This window comes from Peromyscus maniculatus, chromosome 21 (assembly GCF_049852395.1).
Source record: "Peromyscus maniculatus bairdii isolate BWxNUB_F1_BW_parent chromosome 21, HU_Pman_BW_mat_3.1, whole genome shotgun sequence".
Classification (NCBI taxonomy): Eukaryota; Metazoa; Chordata; class Mammalia; order Rodentia; family Cricetidae; genus Peromyscus; species Peromyscus maniculatus.
Genome location: NC_134872.1, coordinates 6,401,265 through 6,418,294, shown reverse-complemented (window position 1 = coordinate 6,418,294; position 17,030 = coordinate 6,401,265). Strand labels below are relative to the sequence as shown.

General features: G+C 53.7%; 1 protein-coding gene across 1 annotated transcript; it reads right to left on the bottom strand.

Annotated features, from left to right (window-relative positions):
- Nucleotides 1-571: 571 nt before the first annotated feature.
- On the bottom strand, nt 572-16,215 carry Fance (FA complementation group E). The gene is made up of 12 exons (XM_076558065.1): nt 16,163-16,215; nt 11,327-11,409; nt 10,857-11,214; nt 8,835-9,447; nt 8,097-8,141; nt 7,772-7,855; nt 7,421-7,564; nt 7,008-7,131; nt 6,763-6,841; nt 5,624-5,690; nt 2,555-2,680; nt 572-1,012 (listed from the first exon to the last, which is right to left on the bottom strand). The coding sequence occupies exons 1-12, from the start codon at nt 16,213-16,215 to the stop codon at nt 911-913; spliced, it is 1,878 nt and encodes a 625-aa protein (XP_076414180.1). The 3' UTR covers nt 572-910.
- Between the last annotated feature and the right edge of the window lie 815 nt (nt 16,216-17,030).

Below are 17,030 nucleotides of genomic sequence, written 5' to 3'. Positions count from 1 at the left end.
ACCATGTGACCTGACAGACCCTAAGCTAACTTCAAAACTCAGTTTAACGGACTTCCCCTCACTGGTTCTCACTGAACAGGGGTGGGGATGGGTGAGGGAATGAAGGGTCCAGAACTCATGGAAAGTAGGCTCTGCTTCTAAGAACACAGGCGCCTCTGTTTGTATGTTTAACTTTCTTTGTATTTGGTAGGGGTGTGTGTGTGTGCATTTGTGTTGTGCATGCATGAGCACTCTGGGATGTAAACATGCCACTGCACAAACCTGACAGTCCTTGCCTTCCATTTTGTCTCAGGCTAAGCTGGCGCCCCAGCTTTGGGGGATCCCCCTGCCCCCATCTTGTCATAAGAACAGAGATGACAGATACCCAGCTTTACATAGGTTTTGGAGATTCAAATTCAAGTCTAATAAATTCAGTAAGCTCTTTGCTCATTCAGTTATCTCCCAGCCACACCCACCAACATTTCTGAGAAAGGGTCTCTCGTGTAGCTGAGGCTGGCCTTACACTGTGGTTGAAGATGACCCTGAACTTCCGATCCTCCTGAGTGCTGGGATTACGGGGTGAGCCATGTGCTTGGACAAACTTTTTTCTTTTTATTAAAAACTACTACAAAATATTCAGTTCAGAAACAAAAGAGGAGGGTCACAACATACACCTGAGCACAAAAGACTCCCCCTGAGCACACTGGAACCCCGGCTGTCCCAGGACACCACCCATCCACCACTGGCCCTCCACCGTCCCTGCACTGGGACCAGGAGTGGCGGCCAGCGTGGAGCCTAGGGCCTCCTCTCTGGGGTCAAGATGGCCCCTGCACAGCCAGGGGTGTCGGGCAAGAGGCAGCTGAGTCCTGAGCTGGCTGTGCTTCGTGGGGGTTCTGAGGCAAGGGGTGAGGGAACCGTGTCCCGGGGGTGGTCAGCGGGCCACATGTCTCAGTGCTACCTGCAGGGACTTCTTCAGGAAGGTGGCGTTGGGCTCCAGGGCCACAGCCAGGTCCAGGCTCTGGTGCCGTGTGATCTGGAGGGAAGGAATCGGGCTAGGACTGCAGAAGCCTGGCCCCCATCTCCTCACCACCCCACAGCCCTGCATAGGATGGAGAACGGAAGCCAAGGGCAGGCTCCTGGCAACAGAACCTTACTACTTCCCGAGGTGAAGCAAGCACCGGAAGGACCTGGAACTCTACCAGCTGTGGAGCTCAGAGCAGGCCCTGCTGCTGGACGGAGGCGTGTCTCACATGGCCCTCCTGACCCGTCCAGGCTCCCGATGAGAGAGGGTCAGGGGCACACCACCATGGCCGCCACACCCTTCGGACCTGTTCCTCTATCTTCCCATGGGGCTCAGGCTCCTCATCTCCACTCTCCAACCCCAACTCCTCAAAGCAGACAGAGGCACGGTCCCTCCCCAGATGAAGGTCCCTGCAGGCTCCCCATGCCTCTGGAGGGCAGCCCTGACACCCTTCTCCAGAGGGGGTGCCCTTCTGTGATCTAGAGGCATCTCAGGAGGAGCCAGCAGCCCCCAAACCTCGGAGCACACACAGATCAGATTCCCACTTTCCCGGGATCATGGAATGCAGCTGTGTGATGACCGACCCTGGCTGTCACCAGATACAGCTGGGTCAAGAGGAGCCTTAAGAGAGGAAGCGCCCCATCATCTCGGCCTGTGGGGTGTTTCTGTAGAGTGACAGGTAACACAGGAGGGTCAGCCCACTGTGGGCAGTGCTACCCCCGGCCAGGTGATCCTGGACTGTATGAAAAAGCAGGCTGAGCCCAGTGTAGCGGCCCAGGCCTCTAATCCCAGCACTCAGGAGGCAGAGGCATGAGGGTCTCTGTGAGTCTGAGGCCAGCCTGGTCAACATCGAGGGTTCAGGCTAGCCAGAGCTACAGAGCCTAGCAAGCAAGAAGCCCTGAATTCCCTCCCCAGCACTACATAAACCAGGCCATAGTAGTTTCCCCAAAATCCCAGCACTCGGGAGCTGGAGGCAGGAGGATCAGATGTTTAAGGTCATTTTGGCTGCAGAGCAAATTCTGAACTACATGAGATCTTGTCTAAAAACAAAATGAAAGCCTCTCTGGCCCATGACCTTCTGGGCCATGCTGCTAGTCCCACATAACTAATCTCCTCATGTGTATAGAGAGGCTGCACACAGACACACAGCCCCAGCCAAACAGGAGGCCAACGCGGCAGGACACAAGGCCAGGGGGCCGAGCCCAAGGCAGGCAGCAGACCCCCATCTCAAAACAAAACGCACAGAAAGACAAGTGTCTGAGGGCATTCTATATTTGTCTCACTATGTAGCCCAGATTGGCCTTGAACTTACAGCCATCCTCCTGCCTCAGCCTGCCCCACACGTTCACCACCTCCAGTCCCCAGGAAGACTCAGCTGCCCTCCTCCAGTCACCAGAGGCTTGTGCATGTCCCCTCACAAGCATGGCAGCTGAGGGCAGGGTCAGCTCAAGGGGAAGGACAGCATGGTGCTGCCCTAACTTCCCAGTGTCCTAACTTCCCAGCACCACTGCCCCCAGATGCTGGCCCCGCCAGTGAGCCCCCGGGGACACTCACGCAGGCCTGGTACTTGGTCATCACTGTCAGCATCAGTTTGGCGTAAGCCATGGAGGTGGTGGCCGCCGGTCCCTCTTTGCAGAGCCTTTGCACCAAGACACTGAACACCTCAGAGGTCATCTCCACCTGCAGGCATTGGGACATGGGGCAGCGTCCTAAGGCCAGCCCTGGGTTCGATCCCAAGCTCTCCATCTCCCGGCAGGTAGCGGAACAGAGTGCTCTAGAACAGGTCTAGAGAGTTCCTCCACAGCCCCACATGCTGAAGGCGTGGTCTCAGGGTTTGTATAAAGGAGACGGAAGTAGCCTGGCCCCTATTCTCTGCTTCTCGGCTGCTACGACTTGAGCGGCCGACCCAACCACACACTCCACCATGATGGGCCTCATACAGGCCCAGGAGCCACGGAGCCAAGCACAGATGGAGCCTGTGAGCCCAAGCCAACCTTTTTCCTGCTGTTTACCTCAGGTATTTTACCATAGTAAGGGAAAGCTAACATCAAGTGAGGACCCAGGCCCCACAGCTGGACAAGGCTCACAGTAACCGTGAGAAAGATGAGCGAAACAGCAGACACGTGGTCTCACCAATAGCAACTGTCCCTGCGAAGGTTCAGATCAGTACCACGGGGAGCCTGGGACCAGCCTGCCTCAGTGAAGGCTGAAGCCTTAATGTCGGGCGTGGTGAGGGGCACGGCCAACTCTTCACAATAACGAATGGCCACTTACAGGTGGCACTCGGCACTTCACACCTGTGGCCTTGAAATCTTACCACAGCTCATGTGGTCTCCTGTTGTGAGGTATTTGTACACTGTGTGAAGTTGTTGTGAGGTATTTGTACACTGTGTGAAGTTGTTGTGAGGTATTTGTACACTGTGTGAAGTTGTTGTGAGGTATTTGTACACTGTGTGAAGACGTACTGTTGTGATTGGTGTAATAAAAGTTGAACAGCCGTAGCTGGTCAGGCAGGACTTCTGGACAGAGAGAGAACTTCAGGAAGAAGAAAGGTGGAGTCGCTAGCCAGACATGGAGGAAGCAGGACAGGTGGTATGGAAATGAGGTAACGAACCACATGGGAGAACGTAGATTAAAAATATATATATGGGTTAATTTAAGTTGTAAGAACTAGTTAGGAATGAGGCTAGGCCAAGCGTTCATAGTTAACAAGTTCTGTGTGTCGTTATTTGTGGGCTGGTGGTCCCGATGAGGAAGTACTACTACGACCTCTACTCTCAGGTAAGGAGACCTGGGCATAAACAGCCACGGTTGATCACTGTGACGGTCCATCCTCACTGTCTACCTGATGGGTCTAGAATCACCATGGAAACACACTTCTGACTATTGTCTGTGAAGATGTCTCCCAGCAAGGTTCCACGGAAGGAAGATCCTCCTGGAATGGAGGATTCATCGCTATTCCACGGGCTGGGGTCCCCTAGCAGAAAGAACCCAGGGTTCATCTCTTCGCTTTCTGAATGTGGACACAGCCTCAGGCTCCTGCCCAAGCCTCTCCCAATGTGACAGGCTGTATCTTTAAACCGTGAGCCAAAACCAAGCCTGCCTTCTTTAAGTTGATTTTGGGAGGAATTTTATCACAGCAAGAATAATAATTAATCAATTACCTAAGATGTAAAAATGAGAGAAGCCAGGAATGGCATTGTACACCAATAATCAAAAGACTCAGAGCAGGATGGCCAGGAGCCCAGGTCATCTTTCTATAGAATGAGTTCAAGGCCAGCCTGGACTACATGAGACCCTGTCTCAAAATAATAATAGGTGTGGTAGTTTGAATGTAACTGGCCCCCATAAGCTCATAGGGAATGGCACTATTAGGAGGTATGGTCTTGTTGGAGGAAGTGTGTCACTGTGGGGGCGGGCTTTGAGGTCTCATATATGCTCTCAAGCCACGCCCAGTATCTCAGTTCACTTCCTGTTGCCTGCACAAGATGTAGGGCTCTCAACTCTTTCTCCACGTCCGCCTGCACACTGCCATGCTCCACCATGATGATGACGGACTGAACCTCTGCACTGTAAGCCACCCATTCAATGTGTTCCTTTATAAGAGCTGCCGTGGTCATGGTGTCTCTTTACAGCAATAGACACCCCAAGACAAACAGTGATAATAGTAATACTATAAGGATGGAGAATTTCAGGTGGTAATATAGAAAATGCCAGAATATACTACTCAAAGAGCAGGACTGGAGAGGGCTCAGTTGACGGAGCCCTGCCTGGCGTGCATGAAGTCCTGGGTTCAGTCCCTGGCATCATATAAAATAGGGCACAGTGACGCATACCTGTAATCCCAGGTGGAGGCAGGAGGATTGGGAATTCAAGGTTGCCCTGTTCGAGGCTACTCTGGACTACAAGAGACCCTATCTCAAAAAAGCAATTTCCAGTCAGCCACCTACAGTGGCTCAGGCTTGTGATCCCAGTACTTGGGAGACTGAGGCAAGAAGGAACATAAAGTCCATGACAGCCTGGGCTACACAGTGGAACCCTGTCTCCAAAACCATGAGCTAGGACTACGGCTCCAAAGCCTAGCACCCGCCTAGCGTGTGCCAAGTCCTGGGCTCAAACCCCAGCTGGACACATGAGAAGCAGGTACAGGGACCCAGGGCTGGTGAGCGTCAGTGCGTGAGAAGCAGGAGGGTGAGTTATAGGCCTGCCGTCGAAGCAGCCCTGTGAGCTCTGCACATTCCTGTTCTCTGAACCACTGACAGCTAAGCACCAGGCAGAGGGTTGGGGAAAGGTCAGGGGACATTTCCCTCCTGTTGACCCAGTGTGGTGGGGCACACCTATAATCCCAGCATGAGGGAGAAAGACCAGGAGTTCAAGGTCACCCTCCACTACCTAGGGGTCCCAGGTTAGCCTGGGCCACATGAGAGAAAAGGGGAGGCATCAGCTCCAAGGCAGGTACTAGAAAGAGATGGAGCTAAGGGGACCAGGGGTCAGCTGTCTGTCCCACTCTTGACACTGCTGAAAGGCAGCCTGCTTGCCTAAGACTGAAGGCCGGCCGCCGGGACCTCGGACTGAAAGCCGGCTGCTGGGCCCCACACAGCCTTCTCAAGGCAGTCCACTCACCTGGCGCTCCAGGAGCGCCTGCAGCACCAGGAATGTCTCCTCCCTCCAGGCCAGCTCCAGGACCTGCCTGCAGAGGACACACAGTGAGTAAGGGCTGTCCTCCCACCACCGGGCACACAGTCGAGCGGGCAACAGCTGCAGACCCCAGGCTCCAGCACCTGCCCAGGTTTGATCGCCCGCCCACTGTCCGTGAAGTTCTTGTATGCAGAAAGTAGATGCTGTGTAAGATCTGAAGTGGCTGGTGAGCAGTGGCTGGCGTTAGTTAAGAATACTCCCCTTTTTCTTCTTTTTCCATTTCTGTTTTGGTTTTTGAGACAGGGTTTCTCTGTGTAACAGCCCTGTCTTTTTTTAAAGAAAGATTCACAAGCTGGATGTGGTGGCGCACACCTTTAATTCCAGCACTCCAGAAGCAGAGGCAGAGAGATCTCTGAGTTTGAAGCCAGCCCAAGCAAGTTCCAGGACAGCTAAAGCTACTCAGAGAAACCCCATCTCAAAAACCAAATGAGGGGCTGGAGAGATGCTCAGGGGTTAAAAGCACTGACTGCTCTTCTAGAGGACCCGGGTTCAATTCCCAGCACCCACATGGCAGCTCACTACTATCTGTAACTCTAGTTCCAGGGGACCCAACACCCTCACAGAGACACATATGCAGGCAAAACACCAATGCACATAAAAATAAATAAATCTTTTTTAAAAAGAACCAAATAAATTAAATAAATAAAAACAATCTTGAACTTGAGTCCATCCATCCAAGTCAATAAACAAGGTGGAGACTGAACTCATGTCTGACATTGGCGACAACGGTTATCTGTTATCATGTGTCCGGCTGAGCTCCTTCTGAGAGGGACCAGCCTTCTGTCTGCACTCCCCAAGGTACCCAGTAAAACTGGGGATGATGTCTAGCCAGGTACTCAACATGGGCCCAGAGGAAAGGACACAAGGCAAGTTTAGACCCCAGGGGCAGCAGCATGTGCTATGCCGTGGTGTGTGTGTGTGTGCGCGTGCGCGCGTGCGTGCGTGCGTGCGTGCGTCTGTCTGTCTGTCTGTGTCTGTGTGCGGTGCTGGGGATGAAACCCAGGGCCTCATGCAGGCTTGACCTGGGGAGGAGGAGGGGTAAGCATCAGAGCCTGCACACTCACCCCAGAATCTGGACCTGCATGTCTGGCTCCAGGGACTCATCCTTTATAAGGGAGCACAGTAACTCCGTCTGCATGGGACCTGGGCCAAAGACCGGAGAGGAGAGAGGGCTGGGGGAGGCAGGAGCAGGCTGGCAGGGACGAGAGGCACCCGTCTGGGAGCAAACTAGCATTTTTACACACCGAACCCCAACTCAGCAGGGCCCCAAGGGCACAGAGGGTAGGCCCGGGACTGGTTCTGTAGTTACCCATGCTTGGGTCCTGGAGTAGGGGAACAAGGACGGCCTTGCAGACAGGGTAGGTGTACTTCACACAGAAGGAGACGAGGGCGACTCTGAGCAGCCTGGAGGCGGATGACGGCAGGGAGAGGATCTAGTCACCAGGGAGAGGACAAAGTCACTCCTTTCCCTCAGGAAGTGTTTATCCCACACATGATTCAGATGTTTCCCCCGTTACTGAGGAGAAGCCAAATCTATCTAGGACTGCACTGCCCGCCCCTGGCTCCCAAACCCAAAAGCCCCATCTGGGGCCCAGGTGGGAAGAAGTTCCATGCTGTAAGTATGCACAGCCAGGGGCCCACCCCTTGGCCCCTCTCCCAAACCCCCTCCCTGAGAACTCAAGGGTCCCACAGCCCAGGCTTCCTGGTGCCACATACACCCACCCGGTCAAGAAAGAGGCTCCTGGCCAACACGGAGGCACTGGCGAGGCTGAGGGTTGGCGTGAGACTCAGCAGGCGGCTGCAGAGCTGCAGGAGGCCTTCATCGGGGAGCTGCGGCAGCTGCAGCCGGCTGCACAGCAACTCCATCTGGGGGAAACCAGGGCACTCATCTGGCTCTGCTGGGCCACAAGCCCAGCGGGCAACAGGAAGGGTAAGAACATGAGGGGAGCCGGGGCAGGGAGGGCTGTAGTGGGAGGAACCAGGGCTAAGAAATGACTCAGGAGAACCCTGTGTCCCATGGGAGACGGGGAAACAGGCTGGTGCAGGGGTGATCTCAGGGCAGGCCTGTCTCACCTGGCTGGGACTACATTCATGGAGGAACTGCAGGTCCATTGGGGGATCCTCTTCCAACCCCTCCAGCCCCTGGGGGGGCAAATCCTGAGTAAGGGCCGGAAGAGTGCTTGTGACAGGTCACAGAGGCCACTCTTAGAAGGCGCCACCTGAGAAGGACTTCTTGGGGGGATGATGCCGTATCCAAACGTGGCTCTGTGGGGACTATCCTCAGATTTCCCTCCTACCCAGCCCCATACCAGGCTCCACGAACTGGGGCTCCCCTGGGCATGGCTAAGGTAGAGAGAAGCCAGAAGAAGGGCTGTGGTGAACAGAGAGGGTCAGTCACCTCCTGGAAGGCCTCCAGCAGCTGCTGCAGCCTGGGCACCTGGTCCTGTGGAGGAGAGGGCAGTCACTGTTTGTGCGGAGGGCCCTCCCGGCTCCCTCTGTAAAAAACACCTGGGGAAGAACTGGAAAAAATGGCTCAATGGTTAGACACTTCCCTTTCTTCCAGAGGAACTGGGTTCAGCTCCCAGTACCCACACCCGGCTGCTCACACTCACCTGTAACTAATTCTGGGAGATTCTATGCCCTCTTCTGGCCTCCATGGGCACCATGTACATGTGGTGCACACACAGACAAGTAGGCACACACACGAAATAATAAAACCTTTAAGTGGGGGCAATGGGAACTAATGGCCAAGGAAATTCAGAAACAGGAATGTGCCACCTCCATCTTACAAGATGTCTGAATCAGGCTTGTGTGTCTTTCCTGCATCCAACCTTAATGGGGAAGGTGGACCCAGCATGGGCAGGCAGGCTGGCTGGATATTGGCATGGCTCATGCCATTGGGTAGAGCAGCAGGAGCCAAACCCTCCAATACCACACCCTAGATCATTAGGACAGGTGTTTCCAGCTCACGGTAGCTTCCTCTCCATCACTTTGGATGCCCTCCTCCATCCTCCACAACCTGCCCCCTGATCCCTGCTCCATTTACTAGAGGGGTCTCTGGTGGGGGAAATGAGTCTCAACCAGTGTTCACCATTATCGGGAAGAACCATTCTGAAACCAGCCTCCAGCACAGTACCTGGACAACTCTAGGCAACTCCACACTCTCAACTGGACCCCCGGCCTCCTCCACACCCGGGCCAATCCCAGGACTCTCGGCTTCAGTAACGGTCTGCTTTGGATCAGGTGACGTGCGTCCTGCCTCTGACGGGGATCCCGATGACTCCAGCTTGGGTCTCTCTTCCTGGTCCTTCACCTCCTCCTCCTCCTTCTCCTCCTCCTCACCCCGGAACCTTTTAGCAGCTCTCTCTGACTCAAGGCTGGCAGGATCTTCCTCTGGCTCCTTCCTCCGCTTCCCACAAAGCTGCTGGTCTTCCTGCTCAGGATCTAGAGCCTGAGCCAATTTCAGCCCCCTACCTCCCTGGCCCAGACGCCCACACAGGTCTCGGAGCTGTGACCGACAGCTTGTGGACAATGGAGAGGCTCCCTCCACAGAGACTCCGATCCCCACATCCCTCCTTAGCAGCTCCCCGAGGGCGCGGAGCCAGGCATCAGGGGCAGATGCTGTGTCCTGCTGGGCAAGCTGCAGCATGGAATGGAGACCGCTTTCGGGGAGCAAGGGTCGAACAGCCATCAGCAGAGTCATCAGGTTCTTCCGGCATACCCCAGGCAACCGCAGCAACAGTGGGATCCTACGAACAATCAGAGCTCTTTTAGTTTTCTGAGTCGGGGGTCTCATTATGAAACCCAGACTGGCCTTGACCTCTCAATCCTCCTGCCTCAGCTCCCTAAGTACTCTGAGGTATGTGCCAGCCCGGGTGGGGCAGACTGGGTGGGCTGTACTGTGGCAGGGAATGGGTGGTGTCTCAAGAGTTGCTGGGGAGAGGGGTGTGCCAGGTATGGTGGCACACGCCTTAAATCCCAGCACTCGTGACGTGACGCTGCGGCAGACAGATCTCTACAGGTTTGGGGCCAGCCAGGGCTATATAGTGAGGCCCTGTCTCAAAAACCAAGCCAAACCACCAAGAGGTGCTGAGGATGGAAAGGGGGCGGCAGAGTTGACACCTGACATGTATGCGGCCGCTAATACCGGTGCTAGAATCCAGAAAGGGTCTCACAGTGCTAGTGGGACACTGAGGAGGAACAGGGTAGTGACCCTTCACCCCACCCTTCACAGCTCCTAAGGGGCAGGGGTGGGGAGCGGGGGCGTGACAGCGGTGTTACCTTAAAGTGAACATTATTATGTTTTAAAAAACTGACAACCAGCAGGCCTTATTGCATTACTTAGCACATCGGTTTTAAGTAACATCTTTTTTTTTTTTTTTTTTAAATATAGTTTTGCAGGCTGGAGAGATGGCTCAGAGGTTAAGAGCACTGGCTGTTCTTCCAGAGGTCCTGAGTTCAATTCCCAGCAACCACATGGTGGCTCACAACCATCTGTAATGAGATCTGGCGCCCTCTTCTGGCCTGCAGTCATACATGCTGTATACATAATAAATAAATAAATAAATCTTTAAAAAAAAAATTTAAATATAGCTTTGCTAGTTCTGCAGTCCAGGCTTCCAACTTGAAGCAATCCTCCTGTCTTAGCTTCCTGATTGATGAAATCACACCCCACATTGTATGACCTGTATTTTAATTTAACACAGGTGTCCACTTGACATAAGGACGCCTGTCCTGGAGGTTTTTATTTTTTTCTGTTGTCTTTCTATGTAGTCCTGGCTGGCCTTGAACTTGAAGGGATCCTCCTGCCTCTGCCTCCCAAGTGCTGCGATTACCAGCTCGCACCATCACAACACAAGTTTTATTTTTCTTCTGAGACAGGGTCTGAGATCCGCCTGCCTCTGCCTCGCGAATGCTGGGGTTAAAAGGCATGCGACACCAGGTCGGCAACTTTGAGATGAAGTACGCAAACAGAATCAATTTGCGTGCACTTATGCCGGACGAAAGGCGTGTCTCAGTCCAATGTTGGGGCGCACGCTTGTAATCCTAGCACTGAGGAGATGGCCGCAGGAGTTCGAGGGTAGCCTGGGCTAGATGGAACCCTGACTCCACTACAGAAGCAGAGGGGAGGCGGCGGGGGCCACGGGCGGGGACTCACAGCTCCAGGCGGCCGTCGGGGCCCCGCACCACGGGTTCTGCGCGGCCCAGCGCCTCGAGGAAGCCGCCCCAGGGGAAGTGCTCCGCGCGGCGGCCCAGTGCGCGCAGAACCCCCAGCCCGCGGCCCGCGCCCTCGGGCCCGGCCTGCAGCGCCTGCAGCAGGAGGCGGGCGGGGGCCTCCAGGGTCGCCCAGGGCGCCGCCCGGGCCGCGGCCACGGTGTCTGACACCGACCGCTCCAGCGCAGAGCCGACGCGGGGCGGCGGACGGGACACACGAGGACCGAGGGATGCTCGGCCGGAGCAGAGATTCCCGCGCGGGAGGAACGGGAAGCACCGGAGCGGGGCCTGAGAGGGCGGGGCTTGGCGCCGGGGGAGGGGCCGGAAGGGGTGTGACCAGTAAAATCAATCAGGCTCCTAAGGAAAGGGCGTGGCCAGGGAAGGGGCGGGGCGAGGCGTCAGGAAAGGGCGAACCGCCAGCTACACAGACTGGACAGTAGGTGGAGCCCTCGGAGGGGCGGAGCCAGCGCCAGCGATTTGTGCCAATCGGGTGGGCGCTTGGTGGAAAGGCTGGTACTAGACTGCTGCCTAATCTTACTCCCTCTCCACGTCTTTTTTAATATCTACATTTTATTTTTTTATTATTTTATGTGTATGGGTGTTTCTCTTGCAATGTGTGTCAATGAACCACGTGTGTGCCTGGTGCCCGCGGAGTCCAGAAGAGGTCGTCGGATCCCTTGGGATACAGATGACTGGGGGTTTACATGTGGGTGGCTGGGGATGCACCCGGGTCCTCTGCAAAAGCAGCCAATGCTCTTAACCACTGAGTCATCTCTCCAGCTCCTATCCGTTTTAAATTTTATTTTTAATCATTGGGGGGGGGGGTATGTGTATGTGTGGTTGGCAGATATGTGCATGTGTATTTGGTGTGTATGTGCCTTTGGAAGCCAAAAGGACTTTGATTCCCTGGAGCTGGAGTTCTGAACCTGGGTCTTCTGTAAGATAGCAATATGGGGGGCTGGAGAGATGGCTCAGAGGTTAAGAGCACCGACTGCTCTTCCAGAGGTCCTGAGTTCAATTTTCAGCAACCACATGGTGGCTCACAACCATCTGTAATGAGATCTGGCACCCTCTCCTATATATATAATAAATAAATAAATCTTTTTTTTTTTTTTTTTTTTTTTTTTTTTTTTTTTTTTTTTTTGGTTTTTTTTCGAGACAGGGTTTCTCTGTGTAGCTTTGCGCCTTTCCTGGAACTCACTTGGTAGCCCAGGCTAGCCTCGAACTCACAAAGATCCGCCTGGCTCTGCCTCCCGAGTGCTGGGATTAAAGGCGTGCGCCACCACCGCCCGGCTAAATAAATAAATCTTAAAAAAAATGCCTCTCCTATATATATAATAAATAAATAAATCTTAAAAAAAAAAAAGATAGCAATATGGGCTCTTAGCTGATGAGCCATCTCTCCGGCCACAAATTATCGAATACTTCGTGATAATTACTTTCAGGAAGAATAAAGGGAGATAAAGTGAGATATCTTATAATGAACAGATAAAGACGGGGTCAGTGAGCCCGTGGAGAGGTCTCTGCAGGCACAGAAGGAACAGTGCAATGGCCCTAGGCCTGCAGGGTGCCTGGAGAGGGGGTCAGAGAGGTCACTGGGCTTAGAGTCACACAGAGAACATTGGCTTTCTGCTCTAAATATCATGGGAGGCCACAGCATTTTGAACTGATTTTAATTTTGAGCCAGAACTACTTATTTATTTCAAGGGGACGAGTTTGAGGATCTGCTTTCTTACAGGAACCCTCTCTCTCTGGTAATTAGACGGGAGCAGATTTCTGGTGTTCCAAAGAGAAGCTGTGGGGGATGTGGACCCTGAGAAGTACAGCTGGGGCCATCCCAAGCCTCCTCCCCAAAACCTCAACCACGCCCTCACTCCCTTAGTTCTGCACTTGAACCATCTGGGCAGAACTGAGACCGAGTTCTAAATCTGGTTCCAGGACCCTGGAAGTCTCTAAACCAGGTTTAGAGAGGTCCAAGATGTTCCCCGTCCCACCCTCTGAGGAGTGGACAGGGAAGTCTTCCAGAGCCCAAGCATAACGGATGCCCCCCCCCCCTGCCCCCAGGACAAGGCAGGGCTAGAAATGAACAACAGTCTTCAGACTGCACTGGACAGCTCAGGTATATTTTACTGGTTTTCTTCCAAAATCCTTCTACAAAACAATAACATTCAAAAAACAAAAAATCAACCCGTAGAGCAGGGAGGACCCCTTCCTCACAGTGGGACTCTCCCCATTCAACACCCATGACCCCCAACTAGGGAACTGCAGCTCACAGGGTTTGCCACCAAAGCCCCAGAGGGGTTATCATCCAGCACTAAGATTTCCCACCCAGGAGGCCCCTTCCCTTCCCTCTCTTCTCTCCAGCAGCTTCTGGCTGCTGCAGAAGGCCGAGGAAAGAGCTGAGGTCTCTCCCCACCCACATACAGGACCAAGGCCAGGGCACAGTCTGGGAAGAGTGCATCTTTCTCTAGGTTGTTGGTTTTTAGGAATCATGCCAGCCCCAGCACCATAAAGCAAAGAGAAAAACCCTGAAGCCTTTGGTTTTTACCTCAGCCACCATGGGGACAGACTCACAGGTGAGGTTGGGCAGGTTGGACACAGCAAAACATTGCCACATTAGGGGTTGTAATTGTCTCCATCTCCATTACTCACGTACTTCGTTATATTTATCATATATATATATATATGGTATATATATATATATGTATGTATGTATGTATTATGTATACAATGTTCTGCCTGCATGTCTGTCTGCATGCCAGAAGAGGGCACCAGATCTCATTACAGATGGCTGTGAGCCACCATATGGGTGCTGGGAATTGAACTCAGGACCTCTGAAAGAGCAGCCAGTGTTCTTAACCTCTGAGCCATCTCTCCAGCCCCCCTATCACGGATATTTTTAAAAACGGGTTCTCGCCGGGCGGTGGTGGCGCACGCCTTTAATCCCAGCACTCGGGAGGCAGAGCCAGGCGGATCTTTGTGAGTTCGAGGCCAGCCTGGGCTACCAAGTGAGTTCCAGGAAAGGCGCAAAGCTACACAGAGAAACCCTGTCTCGAAAAACCAAAAAAAAAAAAAAAAAAAAAAAAAAAAAAAAAAAAAAAAAAAAACGGGTTCTCATGTACTAGGTTGCCTGCCAACTTGCTGTGTCATGAGGATGATCTGGAACTCCTGAGCCTCCTGCCTCTATCTCCCAAGTACTGGGATTACAGGTGTGCACTCATACCCGCTGCTGGGCAGGCAGTCCACGGACTAGCCTCAGCCCCAGCCTTCATGTATTTGTATCCGTTACTTCTCCATTGCTGTGATAAAACACCATGAGGAAGGCAACGTGTGTAAGAAAGCGTTGATTTGGGCTCGTGGTTCCAGAGGGCCAGGACCCATGATGGCCGAGTGAAGGCTCCAGGGCTGGGATAAAGCACAGGCAGAGAGCAAACTGGACGTGACACATGGCTTTGATACCTCAAAGCTGGTTCCCGGTGGGGTGCCAGGTTTCCTGCAGTAAGGCTTCCTATCACTTCCTATACCTATCTAAATAGTGACACCAACTGGGACCAGTGGCCAGTGGCCCGCGCCTCAGGCAGGAACTGACGGACGGGAGAACGGGAACTGGATCTGGTTGAGAGGCAGTAAAAGGACAGATGGACCATCACCTTCAAGCCACACTTTCCCAGGAGGAAGGGGCGCTCAAGACTGGCACTTAATGTTGCTCCATCCACAGTACAAAAGCACCCACTGTTTGCGGGAACCGCTAGGATCTTAGTGTAGGGTTGATGGTCGTGCCACTGACTTCCAGCAGGTGGCAGTGACGTGCCTTAAGGGATACCCTTCTAGAATTCTGTCTCGGCAACAGACTGGAGAACCTCTTTTTTTTTTTTTTTTCAACGAAATTTTACTAGTAACAAACAAGGAGGGGAGGTGACAGATAACCCTCAGACGTGCCTCTGTAACCAAGTTACCACAGTGTATTGGGCTGTGGGTGGCCTTAGCTGGGGCAGCTGTGTGCTAATAAATGTTGAACATACGACTTAGAGATACAGAACCCTCAGAGCATCCAGGTGGCAGCAGAAATCCCTCAAAACAACTGTTTCCTCTTCCAAAAACTACCGCCAGGATGGCTCCATGGCGTGGCCCCATGGGAACCCTCCAGCTTCCCTTTCCTGACCCCTACGTGACGATGGCCATGTCAACACCTGTGCTGGTGACTTTTTTGTTTGTTTGTTTTGAGACAAGTTTTCATTATGTAGCTCTGGCTGGAACTTGCTATGTAGATCAGGCTGGCCTCAAACTCTGCCTGCTTCTGCTTCTTAAGCACTGGATTAAAGGTGTGTGGTCCCACACCTCTTTTTCTCTTTTCTTCTTCTTCTTCTTCTTCTTCTTCTTCTTCTTCTTCTTCTTCTTCTTCTTCTTCTTCTTCTTCTTCTTCTTCTTCTTCTTCTTCCTTCTCCCCCTCCCCCTCCTCCTCCTCCTTCAGTTTTAATCTTTTGAGACAGGGTTCCATGTTGCTCAGGCTGGCCCCAAACTCGCTATACAGGGAAGGATGACATTGAACTTCTGCTCTTCCTGCTTCTCCACCTGAATGCTGGGATTACAGCCATGTGTCATCACCCTGGGAGTGTGTGGTCACAGCGATGGGACCCAGAGCCTCTGCCAGCTGGGCCACATCCCCAGCCCTGAAGCATGCGTGCTGTGTTGTGTTTTTTCACTCTTGCCTGCATGTCTATCTGTGTACCATGTGTTTGCCTGGTGCCTGCAGAGGCCAGAAGAAGGTGTCGGAATCCCTAGAGTTACAGATGGTTGTGAGCCACCATATGGATTTTGGGAATTGAACACAGATCCTCTGGAGGAGTAGCCAGCGCTCTTAACCACTGAGACATCTAGGTTTCTGTTTTCTTTTTCTTTTTTGTTTTCGAGACAGGGTTTCTCTCTGTAGGCCAGGCTGACCTCGAACTCACAGAGATCCGCCTGCCTCTGCCTCCCAGTGCTGGGATTAAAGGCCTGCGCCGCCGCCGCCGCCGCCGCCGCCGCCGCCGCCACCGCCGCCCGGCCTCACATAGGTTTCTTAAGTGTTCCTTCACCTCAGTCACTTGGTCTCCCAGGCCTCCTGTTCCTGCTGAATTCTTCTAATCCCTGTCCCTCCTGGTGCCAGCTCAGACCCGAATACTGGAGCTCATCTTCCACTTGCTCCCTAAAGTCACACAGCCTGTGCCTCAGTTTCTTCTTCCATAGCTGGAGAAGACTAAGGGCCCTCACCTCACACGGCGACGACAGGCCAAAGCCCTCCTCACACCGCGGGCGCTCATCATGCCGGTCTTCCAGAGCTGGTCTTGACAGGCCCTCCAGAGCCTTCCAGCTGGGATGCCAGTGCCTGGTGACCCCCACTTTAACCTCCCTCTGCTACAGCACCCTTGTTTTCTCCTCCCAGAAGCCCCCTCTCTCCCTTCAGTGTTCCCCTGGGAGCCCCACCCCAGCCCCCACTTGCTCCTCCTGCGCCACTGACCATGTGCCATTGCGGTTCACAGGCAAGCAAGCTCAGGGTTGCAGATGAGGCTCAGGTAGCCTTGGGGACCATCAGGGGCCTGAAGGCCAGCACCCGGCATGCCTCTGGCCTCCCTTGCCAGCTGCTGGCCCTGGTGCCATGGTGACTTGAGGGCATCCAGGAGGCAATGCTTCTGCCATGCGCACAGGTACCTTAGGGAGTGGGTGCGATTGGACAAGATGCCAAATACTGAATCCTGACTGTACTCCTTCCACTGTGGCCACAGGGTGGCTCAGGCACTCTCCCAAAATAGCTCTGATACAGCCCAGGTGGCATTAAATGCTTCTGAGCCCCCCCAGTCCCCTGGGTCTCGGTATCCCAGAGGGCCAGTGTGCTATCTGTCCCGTCACCTGACTTAAGTATCTACTGCTCCTCAAGTCTAGGATCTGCCGTGGGGGCCATGAGCTGCTGGGTGAGGTCTGACTCAGCCTGAGGCTCCTGGGAGCAGTTGTCAGGAAGAGGTCTGCTCACTCACTCACTCACTCACTCACTCACTCACGTGGCATCTACTGAGAGCTGACTGCATGCAAGGCTTTGCTGTAGACCAGGCTGTGGCCAAGGCCCTGCCCTGGGAGGACTCGG